The 21,030-nt window shown below is 40.2% G+C and overlaps 1 protein-coding gene across 3 annotated transcripts in view; it reads right to left on the bottom strand.

Moving 5' to 3' along the window:
* LOC134675416 (transcription factor EB) overlaps positions 1–21,030 on the bottom strand; it is a 183,271-nt gene that overhangs the window by 19,054 nt on the left and 143,187 nt on the right. For 2 of the 3 annotated variants that reach the window (XM_063533653.1, XM_063533654.1), the window contains 8 exons: positions 6,125–6,227; positions 5,105–5,215; positions 4,497–4,598; positions 3,961–4,098; positions 3,367–3,538; positions 2,834–2,941; positions 2,085–2,326; positions 1,381–1,482 (listed from right to left, as the gene is read on the bottom strand). In XM_063533653.1, the coding sequence (XP_063389723.1) occupies positions 1,381–1,482; positions 2,085–2,326; positions 2,834–2,941; positions 3,367–3,538; positions 3,961–4,098; positions 4,497–4,598; positions 5,105–5,215; positions 6,125–6,227 (1,078 nt within the window). The remainder of the gene's footprint in view (positions 1–1,380; positions 1,483–2,084; positions 2,327–2,833; positions 2,942–3,366; positions 3,539–3,960; positions 4,099–4,496; positions 4,599–5,104; positions 5,216–6,124; positions 6,228–21,030) is intronic. The other variant, XM_063533655.1, reaches the window with a different exon arrangement.

The following is a 21,030-nucleotide window of genomic DNA, read 5'->3' as shown; positions in this document are numbered from 1 at the left end:
GTTCGGTAGTTTAGATAAAAAAAAATGAAAACCAATTTTCTTTCTTTTTAATTTTCTCAAAAACCTGCAGCATTTTAGGGTTATTTTTTGGTGAAATAGCATCTTACATTTGGCCTAATAAATTGGCAAAACGGCAATCAATTTGGCTTCTGGGGCCGATGCCCCATACAAACACGGCTAGACCCTTTAGAAAATGTAAGCGCGCGAACGGCTGTGGTCCTATACAAAATTTTAATTTTGCACCTTTTTCTACTGACAAACTTGCTTGACCGGCTATATACATATAAAATATTCTGAACTGAAAGTGGGGATTTATTGTGACTCCGCCTGTTCAAATATTTTTGACCCGATTCGTGTACCCATGTAAATTTTGCAGACTGTATAGCCAGTCCGATTTCTAAGATCAAGTTCGTCATACATTTACTATGGCGTACTTGATCTTAGAAAAACGGACAGACTATACCTGAACGTGACTTCGCACTGCCATGCAGATTGATAATAAAATATACAAAATACTTATTATAGCGGAATACATTTATACAACAATGATATATTTACTTATGTTGAGTTAGTCTGTCATGTCATAACAACATTTTAACTAGTTATCTTTTAATCTGCATTAAATTATTATACGTGAATTATTTGACTGGTTCTTCACTGTATGGCATAAACCTATCCCTGTCCAAGTCATATTCTAATCAAATATGAACCGCGGACTCTCAGCGGCCAGTACGTACCGCAAGAAGGTTATTAGCGGATTAATGTCGCTGATTGGTAGTTATTGACATTATATGCATTTCATCTACACTTAGCTATGTACCATTAGTGTAATAAAGATGACTATTATTTCGTTTACCAGCTTTGATTACAGGCTCTGTAAACGCGTCGTCTTATTTGAATGTAGGCGTAATTGTGTGTGTGTGCTAATTTGGCCCGAGAATTTGAACGGTAATGTTCCTAAAGGCGGTATCCTTAGTTATATATGATCGCAGGTTTAGATAGGTATAATAGGTATATGGATTTACATTTCGTGCATTTCAGATCTGGTTTAACACGTTCAGTGGCAGCGCGAGCTACGCCGCTCCGACCGCAGCCGATAACACGGGAGAGACCTTCTGTAGCGGAAAACACCTACGAACAGAGAACCCTAACGAGTCGCTGGCGGTGAATGTGTTAAGGCCGATGCGGCACAGTAGGACTTTTTGTAAAAGATTTCAAATATACCAGCTACATATATTAAATTAAATACCTAGATTTAACCTCACGAAACAGCCCTATTCTAATTTTGTCTAGAGTTATTTTATCAAAAACCAGTTCATATACAGAGCCCATAACAGATGGATTGTATTCCTAGATGAGAGCAGAACAATGAGGTGTTACCGGTGCAGGAGGAGGCGGCGTGTCTTCGGCCGGCGAGGGAGAGGCACCGTTTTCAGCTGCCGTTAGCGGTAGACCATGTAATCGTGCTATACGCTCTAATTCCTGTAAAACGGAAACATCAAAGTTTAGGTAAAAATATACAAGAGTCCAGGTAAAAGGAATCTGACGGTAAAACAAATGATTTCAAAACCCGTTTCAGTCCCAACCCCGACTCGGATCAACGATGAGTTTTTATTTAAACTTATAGATAGGTACCTAATACGAAATATCGTTGACATCCAGTTGCTCTTCAGTCCAGGAAAATATCGTGAGTCAACATTGTTCCCGATAAGTTTTTTTAAATTGGAAGGTCATAATGGTAGATTATTTCGTAGAATTTAGTTGATGTAGTCCACACTGGACCTAAATATTATACCTTTGTTAGGGCACCCGAAGCGGAAGCTATGGATTTGAACTCCAGCTTGAAGATGCAAAGCTAATGGATCCATTAGAAAGCCGTGGCCAGAGCTGGTATAAGACTAGGAAGATGATGTAATCCAAGAAGACCGGATATTCCTTCAGAGTTGAAAACTCAGATGTCGATGCTCTCATCAGATTCTCAGTCGCTTTTGTAAAATCCAGTGCTTGCGCCAAATATTAGAAAAGTACTAAGAAGAAAGAAGAGGATAGAGATATGGAAGAAATATGAAATGACTATACATTACCTGTATTCTAAGCGTGAGTTTCCTGTTATGCAGCTCGATCTGCTTCCTCCTTTGTTCGCTCTGCTTGAGCCGGTTCACCTCGTCCCTGAGACACTTGATGTAGTCCACGCTGGATTTGAGGATGGTGCCCTTGTTGGGGCGCACGTCGCGGATCACCTCGTAGAAGGGATCGTTGGTCTTCGGGAGGAGTGTCCCGAGCTCTTTGATGCGATCGTTGATGTTGAAGCGGCGGCGGCGCTCGACTGGAATTAGATGTTCATTATGATATTATTTTTACGCCTTTATTTTATAAGGCAGACAGAATAATATTATATTTCCTGCGATGATATTGAACTTTATTTTACTGAGATAGGGTTCAATTTTGCGTAATATTTACATCATTGGGATCGTTATAGATTCATGTAGCTTTATTTAGAGATTCCGATTCTTTGACCGTGGTCAAAGTAGGTATTACTTAATATAGTCAGCCTTCGAGTCCCATATATGATATATATACAATTTAATAATTTTAATATCTTAAAGTTGTTTTTTGGCTATCAGAAGAACAGAGATCTGCCATTCTCTTTACTACACATATATTTATAGTAAGCCAATGGACACTACGAAAATTTAAAAGAACTTAGGTGGAGCTACATGAACTCTTAGGTTTGCATAAATACTCTAAGGCAGCCATTAAATAAGACTGAAACATACCAAAAGCATGTAACTTCTACACAAACAATCGTCATATGAATTTGAACCGTACTCACTTATATTATGGTTGTCTTTCTTCTGTCGATCCTTGACCAGTGCGTGCATGTCAGCATCTGACAGCAGCCCGCAGTCACCAGCTAGGGAACTGGTGGCTGAAGACGTTCCTGATGATGACCAAACCCCGTTATCAATCGTGCGATTCATTGAAAATCACAGTTTGCAAAAGTATTTGCAGGGAACCCTAAGATATCCATTGAATTCACAATAAATTCCACTGCGTAAAAAGAGTACAAAAGAAAAAAAATCTATAATAGGTAATTATTAAGTAGTATATTCGCTACCCGTCACCAACTTCACTTTCAACATGAATCCCATGATACAATTTGTAGCAGAATTGATTTAAAGCTATGCGAAGTTATGTAAGTACTAAACCCATATTTTCAATGAACTTCAACATTGATAACGAGGTTTGTAGATGACAGAGATCCACTGTCATCTCTAATGTCTGGCCTTACAGTTTCACATACTTCAGTCATAGGCATGGGTATACGACAAATAAGATGTTCATCTGAATTTGAACTCTACTCACTCATGTTATGGTTGTCTTTCTTCTGCCGATCTTTAGCCAACGCGTGCATGTCAGCGTCTGACAGCAGCGCGCAGTCACCAGCGATCGAACTGGCGGCCGAAGGCGGTCCTGATGAAGACAGGGGGCCCGCCCCGCTGTCTAGCGATAGGATGTCTTCTAGGAACTCGTCAGCCTAGAACATGAGACTTTCAAAATAAATATGTCGGTCAGTTAAAAACAAAGCTAGTAGAGTCATTAACAACTGAGGGCGATTAAGATAGAGATTCAAGGGTTCTTACATAGACGGTGACTACTGGTATAACAAATTTGAGACGTACAAATTAGTCACATCTAAAAGTAATTAATGGTAGTCTAATATAATATTGGTTATGTAAAGATTGTAAAGCAATTACACACCTTTTGGATATTGAACTTATAAAGCTACTCCGAGCTCCTGACTCTTTCCAACGTTAAGGCTGCTACGAAAAAAAAACCGTTACACCAAGATGGCTTGTAGAATTTTGGATAATCAGATGAACCATTTGACTTATTTCGTGAGATCGTGAGACATCTTAACGGTGGAACTGAAGAGTGTCCTAAAAAGATTAAACTGACCTCTGAGTTGGTGGTGCCCACGGAACAGAGTCCAGGACTGAGCAGGCTAGATGAGGATCCATGGTCGGGTGATGGCGGTGGTTTGGCGCCCAATTCTGGCGCCGACTGTACCGGTGCGCCTCGCGGGACCACCGACACCTGGAATAGAACAGCTGGAAATTAGACAAGAGCAGGCTACATCCTGGTTTGCGGGAATGACATCATAATTGTGTTGGGATCATGGGATAAGAAAGACTAAGTTTTGGTTTGAAGGAAGATCTTAAACCAAAAATCGTCTTCCTAGCTTTTTCAGAAGAATCGAAAGAGTAGAGTTAGTGAGCAACATTGTGGTGAAATGCTCCAACGGGGAATTTGGGACACAATCCTCTGAGACCAGTACAGTGGTGAAGGTGAGAGTGGGAGATCAGCAAAGAATTTTAAAAGCAACTGAAGGTGTGAAATCACTGTTCTGGATATGTGGAAGCAATATGAGTAATGGTATAATAACTTCCCAAGCGTTTAAGATGAGAGGAAAGCAGTGTCAATGGGATACTAACCTGTGTGTTGGGCTGGAAGGATTCACTGAGATACTGTCGCACCTGGCTCTTCTGTTTCTGGATCACGTGATACCGGGTGGGGTTCTCCAGAACTGTCCGCACCTGGAACATCGTCCACAAATTGTTTAATAAATTAAGAAGTATAATATAATATATTATAAGGGTTTCTTGGACATTTATCACATTCGTTTAACTTCGGTGTAATTAGGATATTATTTTGACGCAATTCGGTTGAAAAATCAGAAAAAGCTTCCTTTCTCGATCGGAAGGTCAGATTCTTGTATCTTTAGTAAAAAACAGGCCTTTTGCCAATTTTTAGGATCACTTTTTGTCAAAAGGTGGTCTTCAAGTTTCTTTAGGACGAAAGATCATGAACGGCTGACGCAAGAAGCCTGCAGCTGCAGAGCCTTTTTGCCAAGTGACAACAATAGCCCATTCGACAGAATCCCACGGAACCGCCGAAATACCTCACCCATCGGCTGCTTGCGACGGTTTCTAACCAGCGGCCGTGGCACACGCACCACGAACGAGCTGAAATGCACACCATGGCGCGATCGCAGCTGGTAACGGGTCTTTTTGCTGCACCTGTAGCTGTAGCTAGCTCTCACCTGCAGAACCTGTGGCGGCAGCTCAACGTGAGGCACGACCCGCGGCACGTCCGCCGGTACTGACTTCTTCTTCTCGTCCACATTGTCCTTGGACTGGCCCGCTTGCTGTGCCTGCAAAGTTAAAAAGAATCTCATAAGTGTCAACACAAACGGGTGTAATCTTCGTGATTTTTTTTCTATCGAGCGAAAGTAGTTTAATCAGGTTTCGAGTCGATAAAGTTAGTAGAGAAAAGCCTGGAGATTGTTATTCATATTTTTTGGCTACCATATTACGATCTAAAAAAGCTGCGATTTTTCAAAAAGTCTGCTTGGTGAACCCACTGCACCTTAACAACAGTATATACCTGTAAAGACTCCCTGCTGTGCTGCTCTTGCGCATGTTCGCGCATCAACTGCTGCTTTAGGGGCGTGCGCGACGTCGGCGTTAGCGTCTTAAACGTCGGCGTTAGCGTGCTAAGCGTCGGCGTGCCATGACAGAGTCATACCTGTAAAGATTCACTGCGGCGCTGCTCCTGCGCATGTTCGCGCATCAACTGCTGCTTCAGGTGCGTGCGCGACGTCGGCGTTAGCGTCTTAAATGTCGGCGTTAGGGTGCTAGACTTCGGCGTGCCATGACAGACACGCGTATTCGGGAAACGAGATAATCACAAGATCTAGAGACGATATAGAGATCAACAAGATTTACATTAGATATCGACTAGATGTGACTTGGATATCTAAGTCATAACTTGTCGAAATCGTTCAAGAGGACCTCCAGAATCGCGGAAACGTCAAATTTGACATATCTATCTTACAAATATCTTTAAATTATCCATATCGTAACTTGTTGAGGTCTAGTAGAGATCTAATTCATTTTCCGAATCGAGCTGAGAGTCATACCTGTAAAGATTCCCTGCGACGCTGCTCCTCCGCATTTTCGCGCATCAACTGCTGCTTCAGGTGCGTGCGCGACGTCGGCGTTAGTGTCTTAAACGTCGGCGTTAGCGTGCTAAACGTCGGCGTGCCAGGACAGAGGCATACCTGTAAAGATTCCCTGCGGCGCTGCTCCTGCGCATGTTCGCGCATCAACTGCTGCTTCAGGTGCGTGCGCGACGTCGGCGTTAGCGTCTTAAATGTCGGCGGGCTGGAACAAGGAAAATTTACTATTAGATATCGTCGGTTAAAGTCGCAAATCTTGTTACTCAATTTGATGGAAATAATAGATAATAAATAATTATTATATTCAGAGGCGTAACTAGGGGGGGTTGGCGGGGGCACGTGCCCCGGGCGCCGTCCAAGGGGGGGGGCGCCAAAATGGGCAATAAACCTCCCATAGAAAATGGACCAGCCAAAATGTAGGAAACAGCCAAATTTTTTTTTTTGTGACTATTGGGTTGGCATCATAGTAGAAATTGCTCAGTATACGGAAATGCAGTTATTTTGTAGCCGCCCTGCATACAGGGTGGTCCAAACCTTGACGACCAAAAAAATTTTTTACACCCCATGTATATGTATGTTAGGTAGCTTTTCGTAGTTTTCGAGTTTAACTTTTAACTTTTGTTAAGAAATTCCAGGGTGAAGCTTTACTTTGCTTTTATTCCTTCTTCTTCTAATAATTGTTCGTGGTATTTGCACTGATAACAAATGGGCGGACGACGGATGCAATATACCTACGTCAAAATCCTGTCAAACGATATACGTAATGCTTCGTAATAAGACGTATATTGCATCCGTCGTCCGCTCATTACTGATTACATGAAATAGCGATGGGGAAGTGACCCCATAAAATAATAGTAGAAATAACAAAAGTAGATTTTTTTTAATGAATTACTAATTCCTATCTAAGTTCCTTTGACCAGCGACTCTGACAAATTATGACTACTGAGTATCACTTTTTTTACCTTTTAAAAAAACTTAGGGTCTAGCAGTTTCTAAAATAACCAAAAGTCCTTGAAATCGCTTGTAATGTTTATTTATTTAGGTAAGGGCAACATCTAAGCTTGACATGCTGAAAGGGGCCCACTGATTACCAGTCCGCCGGACGATATCGGCCTGTCAGTTGTTCGGAGCTGTCAAAATTTTGTTCTAACTGACAGGCCGATATCATCCGGCGGCCTGTTAGTCAGTGGTCGGCTTAAAAGTTTGTCTTTTTTTCCCAACTCAGCCAAGTGAGGATGCTGATATTTTGAAGTGAAAACTTCTTTAGCGGCGCTGTGCACTTTTTGTCACGGGGAAAAAATGTTAAACTCGTAACAGGTGTCACCTGACCGTAAGATGGACACGTGACCTGATCGAAGAACTGTTACAATGTCATTGAGTTTTCACTTCTGCCGGCACTCCCGGAGTGCAACCCGTTGTGTTTTTTAGCAACTGTACTGTTTGTCAAGGATTATGTTACGAAAAGGAACATTCAAAAAAGTTCGATAGTTTTTTTAAAATAAATTAATTGCTTCACCCCGGAATTTCTTAACAAAAGTTAAAAGTAATAAAAATCATTATTCGAAAAGTCGGCTAACATACTCCTACCTACATATTCTGATAGCCCACAGCGTGAGGAATCAAAAATAAATTTTTTTGGACGTCTAGGTTTGTACCATCCTGTATAACACATGCCGTGTAGTGATGTACCGACTATTGATTTGGCCGACTAGCCGACTAATCGGCGCTCGAATGGCCGATTAGTCGGCCGACTAGTCGGCTAGTCGGCCAGATCATTAGTTTCGTATAATTTCAGGTGAAAAACAATAGTTTTGCTCCTTTGGTTGCGCTATTCATCATATATGTATTATTAGCTTAGCTAAAAGGTGTTCTCTACAGGTTCAAAGACCTATCACAAGAATCCTCGTTCGATTTCTGTATTTCTTTTATTTTGCGATCCTGAGCAGACCGTCAGTATAACTTGTAGGAGGTATTTCCAAGGCTCTATTTCCCGTACATAGTCGCCAGTTAAGAACCTATCACTTATGGTCAGCGTCTTTACGAGATTACGAGCAACGTGCCCTGTTTATAAGTCTCTAAATTTTGCAATAACATTAACAGTTCCCCATGGCTCAACCATTAAAAAAAAACAAAAACGGAATAATAATAAAATCATTTTATCAACTTTAGAACATGGCCATGAATTTACACGAGAATCAGTTGAGATCGACAACACGAGAGGAAAACACCAGCCCACCAACATACGATGACGATCAAACGGCCAAATTATATGAACAAAAGTTTTCGTCTGCACCCTGAATAGGTATTTTGTTAAAATAGACACAAAACATATGGCAAATATTGACTGTTGATTTCTTTTTTTTTCTGTTCTCTTTCACTAATAAAGTGCCGACTAATCGGCCATTTTTGCCGACTAGTCGCCGACTAATCGCCGACTACAAATGTGGCCGGATAGTCGGCTTTCCCGACTAGTCGGCGACTAGTCGGTACATCCTTAATGCCGTGCCAACATCGCTCGTTCTGTAATACTGGAATGTCGTGAAAAACTTGTGTCAGGTATTGAGAGCATTCTATTCAGAGTTTCTGTGTGGAATCGGGACAATTTAGTCCAATGAAATCCCACCAAGGTTCAATTTTGCGCGTTTACCGCTAAGAAAACCTCATTTTTCAAGGCACAACAATTCCCATGTAGTATTGGGAGCCTCTGTGTTGACATCTCCATCAGTGACGTCCAATAATTTCGTAGCCACCTTGCTGGGTAGGCTGCGCTCGTATCCAAAAAAACTCGGTGTGCTCAATAAAGGGAGGCGATACATTACTCTGGGATAGACGATCCTATATATTGAGTACTGATCCTATATACTGCTGTCACCTTTGGGCAGGAGCACCTGGATGCTACCTTGGATCCTTCAAATCAGTCCAAAGGCGCGCTGTACCTATGAATAGTCTACGATCCCAAACTCACAAGCGATATTGAACCATTAAGTCTAAGGAGATCTCCAAAAAAGAACTGTATAAGTTTTAAAATGTTCGGCAACGCGCATGTAACACCCCTAGTGCCTGAAGTGTATATGTCAGCGGCAGATCGTAAAATCGGGCATATCGAGATATTCCTAGGCATATCATGAAACGCCGCCATTTCATGATCTGACTAACGACTACCAGCCATATCGTTCAAACCTCAACGTTTGACGATTTGCCTGGCTACGTTTAGGCATATCAAATAAGTAGGGTGTGATATTCCTAGGCAGATCATGAAACGCCGGCATTTCATGATCTTCCTAGCAAACACCAGCCATATCGTGCAAACCTCAAGGGGTGATATTCCTAGGCAGATCATGAAACGCCGGCATTTCATGATATGCCTAGCGAACACCAGCCATATCGTGTAAACCTCAAGGGGTGATATTCCTAGGCAGATCATGAAACGCCGGCATTTCATGATATGCCTAGCGAACACCAGCCATATCGTGCAAACCTCACGGGGTAGATTTTCCTAGGCAGATCATGAAACGCCGGCATTTCATGATCTGCCTAGCGAACACCAGCCATATCGTGCAAGCCTCAAGTGGTGATATACCTAGGCAGATCATGAAACGCCGGCATTTCATGATATGCCTGGCGAACACCAGCCATATCGCGCAAACCTCACGGGGTGATTTTCCTAGGCAAATCATGAAACGCCGGCATTTCATGATCTGCCTAGCGAACACCAGCCATATCGTGCAAGCCTCAAGGGGTGTTCCGTTCTTAACGTTTAGTTTTAAGTAATTAATCAAATTTCTGCGCGCTTCTACCGTTTATCGATGCAAAGCCAAAACGCACTTCACAACGATACAATATTGACATTTTAGCCAATAGGATCGTCCAAAACTCTCGGGCGGCACGCTCAGGACGAGCCTCAGCAGCGCCTCTGTTGGCGAAAAAGAGAACTAGCGAGACGCCGTGGCATGCGGATCGACCGCTATCGATTTAAATCACATTATATGTATTAAGCCTCCAAAACTAAGTGTTTTAGTGATATATCGTGCGTGACAAAAGGCCTAAGACTGTTTAACGTACCGCCGGCCGGCGTGTGAAAGAGGAGAAGGTGCTGAACGTAAAAAAAGAACTAGTGGCTTCGAGAGGATTCCGCCATTGCTGCAGTATCAGGTCAGTCCAGTGCGTGATATCCTTTGGTTATTTTATCGTGTTGTACCGTTTATTACCGGCGAGTAAAGATATTTATGCTCGATAATACAGAATCCTCATACAGGTTCAGGTACAGAATCCTGAATGTTGTGAATTAGCATTGCATCTCATTCCAAAACCGCGTCGTTTTGCAACAAGGGGTGATATTCCTAGGCAGATCATGAAACGCCGGCATTTCATGATATGCCTAGCGAACACCAGCCATATCGTGCAAACCTCACAGGGTGATATTCCTAGGCAGATCATGAAACGCCGGCATTTCATGATATGCCTAGCGAACGCCAGCCATATCGTGCAAACCTCACAGAATGATATTCCTAGGCAAATCATGAAACGCCGGCATTTCATGATATGCCTAGCGAACACCATCCATATCGTGCAATCCTCACGAGGTTATTTTACGATGCGCCCGGTATGAAGCTAGGAATATCAACGAATGCCAATGCTCTGATCGATCTGCCGCCTCTTTTATAAGGCAGATCGTGATATGCCTGGGCAAATCTTAGTCAGATCATGAAATGGCGGCGTTTAATGATATGCCTAGGAATATCTCGATATGCCCGATTTTACGATCTGCCGCCGACATATAGACGTCGTAAGCTTGTTAGCCACCGATGTACCTATACCTACTAAAAACACTTATTTGTCTAATTTAAAAATACCTAAACTTTAATAAGTAAAAAAGTAACCCTTTCGTTGGTTCATTTCGTTTGGTTTGGTTTCGTTGGTTCAGGGGTGGAGGGGCGCAAATTTGGTGCCTGCCCCGGGCGCCATATTCTCTAGCTACGCCACTGAGATAAGGAATATCGACTAAGTTTAAATCATATTGACAAAAAGTCACTTTCATTGAAGCCTATGTGTCATAGTACGCGGGTCGTCAGGAGGATAGTTTTATTTTAACCATGAAAAAGAAGGTAGCTTATTCACTAGGAAAAGAGGTAGTTTTGTAAGAGTAGGTAAATAATCTTAATATTAAACCTGTTAAATACCTACTTACAAACGTCTTAGGCTATGTCGTCACTATTATATATATTACTAGTAATAGGTAGGTAAATAGGTATATGCCTAATAAAATAAACGAATCATACAGATTTTGTCTCCACTATCAAAGTCCAGCTCATAAAACAACTATTTACACGGCAGCTTATTAGAGTAAAAATAAAAATACGCTATCTTATCATACGATTACTCAACCAGAGTACGGTACAAGGAAAAATACTACATTTATGTGAACCAGATTGAAAAGGTCGTATTTACGCAAGCGGCATTGTGCTTTACGTCCTTTAGACATGGGTGTCCTTTCAAATTGTAAACCAAGCATAGTCGAGTCGATTTACGAGGTGGACTAGCATATAAATGTCACGGAGATGTCGGAGATAAACAGTTAAGAACTTTTGATTACTTTTGTATGGAAAAACTATGTATTTGGTATATGGTACGAGTTTCTTGTACAGTCGCCATCAGATATATCGGAGCGGTCAAGGCGCTCACATATATCTGACCACGCCTCTATTGTTAAGGCGTTAGAGTGCGTGTTCAGGTATTGTGAATACCTTTGACGACTGTAGGTACGATTGGGGGCGAGAATTTGTTACCTAATTGTTGTGATTGTTCAATAAATGTTTTAGTCAAAAAGGCTAAAATAAAACCCTATAAGTCAAACCGTGCTGACAACGTCGCTGCACAGTCGCCATCAGATATATCGGAGCGGCCAAGGTGTTCACAATATCTGAACATGCTCTTTAACGCCTTGAAAATAAAGGGGTGTTCAGATATTTGTGAGCACCTTGGCCGCTCCGATATATCTGATGGCGACTGTACAGTTGAGTGTTGGTTGAGTCGCTTGCGGCACAATTCCGGAGGGGTAATAGTTATTTTCTATAGGGACCGTACGCGTTGGTGGGTCTGCAATCTTGTGGCATGAATTGGAAACATAATTATGTGCGCATGTACATTACCAAAGCAAGTGCTACCATCTACCGTTCTCGTCGATACATTTCCTTGGTGCATAGTAGGTTCTGCCATCTTGTGGGCTACATAGGAAGCATAAACGACACACTTACGCATCGCGCCAAAAATCTGACGGCTCCTATGATGCCCCCTATAGTTCATGCACCGACTCGACTTTACGTCCGCGCACCAATTGGAACACACAAACTCACTTCGTTTATATGAAATTAGTTTTGCGTGGTTGGGAAATGTATGTACAGATGTATGACTAAGGGGCGTAAGCGACGTCGTAAATAAAACGGTGGCCTTGAAACATTGTGATTGTTTATTTGCAAGTGTGACAGGTCATCAATGAGTCGTATCGGATATACGTATGTACAGCTGTGGCCTTACGCGCGATTTTTGCATGACTTGCGGGGAAAATCCAACTTTTTTTGCGATGTTAGTGGCAAAGTAGCGTACTATTTCGATGCCAAAATGTACCCTAGCGCTTGCAAATCAAGATGCGACCCAACGCGCATATTTTATAACACCAAAAAAATAAAATAATGCATTTTTTTTTCTTTTTTTTTTTTTTTTTGGTTAATAAATAATGCATAGTTATCAAAGTGGGGCCGGCCAAGGAAAAGGGAAGGAAAAGATTGTATTTAGGTACATATAAGTATACTTTATAATGTTATGCTTATGCATCTTAATTTTACATTAATAAGTTTCCTCAAGGAAACTAAGTCTTTAGGGGATTTAGTATTTTGAGACCTTAAAAACCCAGACGTAACGATATAAAAAAGTAGTGACAGATAAAATCTGGTCCATAATATCATAATTCACTAAAATGGGGAATACTTTAGTAATAGCCGCTCACTATTCTCTTAATACGTTTTCCCGTATGTGTCTTTAGAAAGCGTCCCCTAAATCTGCACAATGGGGAACTCAGGCATTTCGCAATTTGCACGTCCTTGCCATATTCTGAAGGCTTACCGAGCTAAAATGCACTTACTAGCCAATTTAAATGTAATCGTAAAAGCTGCAATAAGCTGTAACAAACACACGGGGTTTACTGTACTGATCAACCAGCTGAAATCATGGCGCAGTAGGTATAACCATGGCCAATTGCCAAGACAATCCACTAAGCGTCACTTGCAACATCCCACTAACCCGGGGTTAACCCATTGTCAAATTGTACTGGTAACCATGGTAACTCCAGGTTTAAGCGGTTAATCCCGGGTTAGTGAATGGTGCAAGTGGCTCTAAGGCAATAACTCAATCACATAAGCAAGGCAGTCTATTTCAGTTTAGTTAGGTCAGGCCCCTGTTTCACCAACGTGACAGGTGCGAAGAATTGTAAAATCACTGTTGCTGACGTCACAGGCATCCATGAACTACGGTTACCGCTTACCATCGGGCGGGCCGTATACCTGTTTGCCACCATCATTGTATTATTAAAAAAAACTTTATGATATCGGAAAAAAACAGATATTTCTTTTGCTAAGTTTATGACAATTGTCACGAAATTCCGACGTATAACTCATTACCTATCAAGAATTACCTACAATTCTTCTAAATCTTTGACAATTGTCAGAAACTTCGCAGGAGAAATATCTGTTTTTTTCCGATATAATAAAGTTTTTTTTAATAATACAATGATGGTGGCAAACAGGAATACGGCCCGCCCGATGGTAAGCGGTAACCGTAGTTCATGGATGCCTGTGACGTCAGCAACAGTGATTTTACAATTCGTCGCACCTGTCACGTTGGTGAAACCACGTTGGTGGTGGGGCCAGGTCTGTGGAATGTCATAGTTATTGGCCTAGTGTAATAAGTCCATTAGAACTTATTTTGCACATGGTTATATTTTGACTGGTTTGGTGGGGCATGCGTTTGGAACACTCTTTCGATTATAATTCCATGCGTACGCATATGCGCGTGCGCCCAAACTGTTAACAATGTGACGACACAGAGGACTTCTTCTGCTTCTACGGATGTTTTGCGAATTTGCAAATGGGTCACGGAACCTTCAATGACTATTACATCGAAAAAGTAACGCGATTTGTTAAATCCGTGTTTTTTTTTAACAAACAATAGGATCTTGTAAAAATATACATAATGTACCCACCATTAATATACATGGATAATATTCATATCATAATTGTATATTCTTAGAACCATCAATTATTCAACGTCTCTTTTTTACAAGTGTGTTCTTTAATATAAATAATTAATCAATTAATACTTCGTATTATTTACCTTCAAATGTTCATTACCGTTTTTAGTGTACCGCACAAAACTTTGTACGCGGTACACTTATTTTGATCTGAAGTATATAGGTACATAGGTAAGATATAAGCACGTCAAGAGGAATCTGTAACATTATTTTTCTTATCATATCTTGTATGTAGGTACTCGGTTATATTTATTACCTATATTTAGATATTGAAAGATAACACAACCTAAACTGTTGAAGTGTGTAGAAGTGCACTAAATGGAAACGTGCTAGACACGTTTCGCTGCATAACGAGGACCTTCAACAAGAGCCACATACACAGACCCGATTTTAACTTTAAAAATGTGAGTGATCCCTTTTGATAATATTGAACTGAGAGAGGATTTTCTGAAATTAACCCCGAATTACAACGACGAGTAAGTATACTTATTTGAGAAACTTTAGTTTCTATTTATTTTTTCCTCAATGTGTTGTCTGTTTTAATGTAATGATCGTCTGTATTCCTCATTAGCTTTAAGTTAATTACAAGTTTGGTCCCCACTGAAAATCAGCGCTGCGGCTTACCGTGGCATTGCGCTGTGTGGGGGTCCTTTTACAGTGGCATTGCGCTGAGTGGGGGTCCTTACCGTGGCATTGCGCTGAGTGGGGGTCCTTTTGCCGTGGCATTGCGCTGAGTGGGGGTCCTTACCGCGGCATTGCATTGAGTGGGGGTCCTTTTTAACGTCCATCTGATCTGTCTTGTTTGTAATTTAACTGGTTTGGTTTGACGTAAATAAATGTATTTTCTTTCTTTCTTTCTTTCAAAATGAAGATAATATCATCAAAACAAATGTGAGTTGACCTTTGCTAAAACAACTGTAGTGGGTTCTTTATAGTACTGTTAGTGATAACGTTTGTGGCATGCAAATCGCGGTTAACCGGGCCGAGGAGAGTATGTTTGCACATTTTGGTGTACGGTATAAGGTGTATACAAGAATCTCCTTTTATTTTTATTTTAGGTAGATCGTACGAGAGCAACTGGACAGATGTTGCACTTAATCGCGAGGATTGGAGGTCTAGGCGGGAGGCCTTTGCCCAGCAGTGGGACACCTCATAAGCTTTATAAAAAAAAAGATCTTACGAGTAGGTACTTAGTGTTAAAGTACCCGTAAATCTTCGTTATAAAGACTTTGCAATATTTTTTTGCATAGTCTACTATTTGGTAGGTATTAAAAACAATAATATATGTGTAGGTATGAATGGTTATTAAATATAGATTAATACATCTTTGGTTATTAGGATGATCTCAAATAACATAACTACTTAAAACACCTTCAATAAAAATTATACCTTTCAATAAATAATAAATAATACAATTTTGTTGTTGAATTTAAACCAACAGTATAATTTCCCATCGGCTATTTATTATCGTAACATATCATATATTATACACCTGAAACACTGACGGTAACCCTTTTTTATGTAAAATTGGCCTAAATATATAATAATAATCCTGAAATTTCATTTTCTAAGCAGCCTTGAAAAATAAGTTCAATCAAATAGCCTATAGCAACGAATATATTTGACAAAATACATAGAATTGTTAGATACAAATCATCAAACAATATCCGAAACGGACAATCTATTTTATCAAAAAACTAGATATAGTTAAAATCCAATGTCACCTGACTGACGGCTAGATCCCTGATAACTGATAACACTGATCTACTGTTATCAGAGGCTCGATTGATTACCAACACGAGTCTAGTACAAGTGAACTAGCTTTGAAGACAGGGGTATAGTGTGTAGCTTTCAAATAGAGCTCGACGGCTAATCTTATTGTCTATTGTTAAGTAAAACCGCTCGTGCCACGTGCCACAACCACCTGCATAGAAAATACGTACTTCGGTTACTGAGTGCCGGCGAGTAGAACGCTACAGAACCAGTCTAAAATGTGTCATCAAGATGCGTAACAAAGGCGCGTTCTCGGAGAGCGCACCTACACTGGTTTTTTGAGCGTTGGACTAGCCCACGCTCAGGTGCCAAATAGAACGTTGGAACGCACGTGCGGTTTTACTTAACAATAGACAATAGGATTAAACCTCGAGCTCTATTTGAAAGCTACACACTATAATAAGAGCGACTCGGACGATGTAGCCCGCCGCTGGGGCCGGCGCAAGCAGAACCCGTCCATGAATTATGACAAGCTGTCGAAGGCTTTGCTACGACAAGAACATCATGAGCAAGGTGAGATTCAAGGCGTGTCCGGACGGGGACAATTTTTCGCCAATCTGATTAAATTGTCCGATCAAATCAGGCCGTGCGGACGCAAACGCTAAGTTGTGGCAATTACTTACAACACTAACTTGAAATTGATGCTCAAGATTAATCGTTAAGATTTCAACGTCAAAATCTTTTTCAATAGTGTATAGATTAATATTATAGAAAAGCAGAAGAATTATAAATTATAACTATGAATGATATGATATCATACCCCAAAATTTACCTCCATAAATATGAGTGTAAATCTAAGATAAAAGATAAGTTAAAATGTACTGCATAGGTACTTATAGTATACCTAAAACATTTTGACAACCCGAAGATAAAAAACTCTGGGGAAATTTAAAATATAATCTAAATACGGATATAGCCACAATAATCTTTTAGTAAGTGATATAATGATATAGTGATATACTATGATGAAATGTTCTAATAGGTAGGTATTGGTACCTATTAGATAGTACATATGTTAAATTGTGTGCACTAACAGGGTGTCATGAAATGACTATAGTCCCACCAATAAAAGTCTGCAGCGGATTTGATAGCCCACGCAGTATAAATGTTATGTATACGTCATAATTTCATAGAAGTTTGACGTTTAAAATGACACTTGCACTGCGTGGGCTATCAAAATCGCTGCAGACTTTTTATTTATTATGTAATTTTGTTCATGACTTATGCAGTAAATGAAATGTGAAAATAATGTAAATTCCTAGAATATAATTCCCAATGCCAACAATTTGAATTCGTAGACCTTTTTTCATTATTATTTTAAAATAAAATTTATAATATCGTTTTGTAACTTTTACATTCCTCTCTCCTAGTTTAGAAGTTAGAAGCAACATTTCACATAACCTTCCACACATGTTGTATGAGTTGTATGACTGGCCCGACTTGTATGAGCGCTCATACAAGGTGCGTACGCGTCGCCCTTGACCGCTGATTCAGAGCGATACCAACATACGGTTGTTATGATATGTGCGAGCAAAGTGCTGTAATGTAGTGTGGTGAAAGTTGCAATTCATATATTTAGTTACTAGATGACCCGGTGAACTTCGTTTCACTTATATGTATATCTATCTTTTTTTGGCACTTTTTAAATCTTTTCTTTTATAACAACCTTCTCCTGACAATAATGAACACAACAAAAAATGAATTTGCGAAATCGGTCCACCCGTTCACGCATGATATTGTGACCAAGGGAAATAGTGATTGATTTTTATATATGTACGTCTCGAACAAAAAAAAAACGCCTTTGAAACTTGTGAGATGAAATATTAGTTATAAGCTTTCGAAATGACTTATTCTATATTAGAGTGACGTCATACTATATTGTAGACTGTTTCTCTAAGTAGTATATGTAGAGATGCTTCAAAGATATTTATGACAAATTATTATATGCCAGGTCAAGATTTCTATTCGATAAATTGTATTTATAAGTTCAAATAACTTCGGTCATACTGATATTGACTGTCATATTATATTTAATTAATTAGAACGTTTCGACTGCCATTATCTCTTAAAGTATTGCAATTTTATAGCAAAATAAATTGGCACATAGTACGTGGTCTCACTGAACTTGATACTTATATCAGCCATTTTGTCATACAACTATCGTCGTCGATTTAAATTTCGATCTAACGGCCAAACCGCCGTTCAAGAGAGAAACGCACTAACCGATGACATTTACAATTTATTTGTAAATACATATAGCACTTATTCAATTGCATTAAGATTCAGTTTACAACTGTTGTTGTTCGACAACTCCAAAAACTGTAATCACAATTTGAATCTTCTAAATTCGATTATAAAGTCGCTATTTCTACAAATACTTCTATCAAAAGTTTGGTCATAAAGATGTACACAAACTTCGACCTTACGCCATTACAATAAGGCGCACCTACACAAACGTTTACAAGGAATGTCGTTTACGCCGTTTTTACCCCAGCGCGTGCGCACGATTGCCCGCTAAGTAAGTACATTGTATGCTGAATTTACGATTAACTGTCATGGGTGACGCCTGGTCAAACCAGATGACCGGGTGCGCGTCTACCGCATGCGTATGCGATTAGCACAACATTATAACTTTATATCGGTATCCCTGGCGAGACCAGCAGCCGGACTCGGTTCGTGCCGAACAATAACTACAGAACTCGATTCGTGCCGACTTGCCTGATGAGGCCTCTAATTTTAGAGTCTAAAAGCAGTTTAAATTGACTCCGGCATGCCGAACAGGTATAATTAACGGGGTCCCTTTGTTTCCCATAAAGTTTTAAGTCATAATGTATTGTTTGTCATATTATCGTTAGTCATAAAACTGAAACCGTTCACTTTTCAGGATTTTCCTAAGGTTATTCTATAGATAGGTTAGGTTAGGTTAGGTTAGGTTTGTTTTATGGCAATCCTGAAAAGTTACGCGTTTCTGAGAAAAACCAATTATGACTAACGAAAATTCGGACAAACAATACATTATGACTTAAAACTATTTGGGAAACAATAGAGACCCATAATTAACGCAACACCACTGCACTAGAATACACAACTCCAACAAACAACTCCCTCGCACTAGTGTACAAGGCGTCTTACACCACCCTGCTTTCTCAGCTCGAAAATTCACGAAGCCCGACCGTGTGGTGGTATTTCATAGTTTTAGTATTGTAATAATATTGATGTATCGGCCATCCATACTTCTGATCGACGCCTCTAACCAGGCTAAGATAACTATATAATAGGGGTTATTATATGTTCCAAGTACACTATATATATGCACTTTGGAGTGCCGTAAAATATCGGATTAACGCCTCGAATAGAAATGTGTTCAGTTATTAATAAGCACCTTAGGTGTTTCGATACATCTGATAGTAACTGCACAAGGATCGGCTGAGTCGTCTGGTCGGTGACAATCGTTTTTTTATGCATGACAGGTGACAGCTACACGTGTGGTAGGTGTGTACCCGTTTGTACAAATGATTGACAATTAAATAAACAAACTAGTGTTACGAAAGTAATTATTATTCGGTACGATCTGTAGATGAATCGGGGCCGATTATTAAACAATGGTGCTAAAGTGTCAAATTGGCAATAATTGATTGTTGTTAAATTATTGTTTGACCAATTTTAAATAATTAAACAATTGATTGTTAATGCGATAACTCATAGCTTTTTGATCAATTAAAATTATTGTACAATGAAGCAAATATATAAATATAAAGGTCCAAAGTATAACTAACATTTTACAAAATATGGATCTCGCATAAATTATAATAAGATTTTGATCTAGTTTTCAGAAAGCGACTGCCATCTGACCTTCTAACCCAGAGGGCAAACTAGGCCTTATTGGGATTCGTCCGGTTTCCTCACGATGTTTTCCTTCACCGAAAAGCGACTGACAAATATCAAATGATATTTCGTACATAAGTTCCGAAAACTCATTGGTACGAGCCGGGGTTTGAACCCGCGACCTCCGGATCGAAAGTCGCACGCTCTTACCGCTAGGCCACCAGCGCTTCGATTAACTAATATACCTAACATAAATTTGTGTCCGGTCCTAATAGTTTTCGTTGCTAAAAATAGAGCTTAAGTTTCGTAATTAAGACTTCTACTCGTATATCTAGAAAGGAAAATGTGGACTACATTTGTTTGAAGGAACGGTCGCACGCGCTCGTCCACTTTCCTCTTAAAAGGATGAAATGAAAATTGGTTTATTACTGTAAATACACCAATACGCCACGCCTCGCCACAACCCAACCCACCACGCCAACTCTTGGGATTAGTTGTCAAGCGGACCCCAGACTTCCAGGAGCCGTGGCAAAAATGCCGGGAGGAGGACTATGAATGACCGCTTGGAAAACTGTAGTTTTAGCATTTTTTGCAGTGAGGATGACGGTAGCGAATTAGGTACCTACACTGCGGGAACTGGACGACACGGAAACGTTCACGGTAATGAGCTCTCGACGGCCTTGTGCGTCGTGATTTGATGACGAAGGCTGTGATCTGTCACAGTGGGGACTTGATGAGCGGTCACGGAAAATATAACGGTCAGTTAGACCAAACCCTATCGTCACCGTTAACCATCTCTGCTTATGTATTTTTTTTACGATAATAGAAAGTACGGCCGGACAAATCACCCGATGGTAAACAGTTACCGTCGCCAATGGACACTAGCAAGAATGCAAGTGCATTGTCAGCATTTAAGATGAGATGGACATTTGGCAGTTGAGTATCTGGCATAGCTAGACGGGATTCTGCACTTCAAATACCTATCATCATTATTTTAACTTGATGGAGATATACCTATCATCATTATCATTACCTACTGTGAATTGATGGAGATGCTATCAAAATCACAAATAGGCGTAACAATCAGATCTTTATGCGTTAAATGATT

Source organism: Cydia fagiglandana, chromosome 22, assembly GCF_963556715.1.
Source record: "Cydia fagiglandana chromosome 22, ilCydFagi1.1, whole genome shotgun sequence".
In the NCBI taxonomy this organism is placed as follows: Eukaryota; Metazoa; Arthropoda; class Insecta; order Lepidoptera; family Tortricidae; genus Cydia; species Cydia fagiglandana.
Note: the sequence above shows the minus strand (reverse complement) of the source record. Positions and strands in the feature narration are given on the sequence as shown.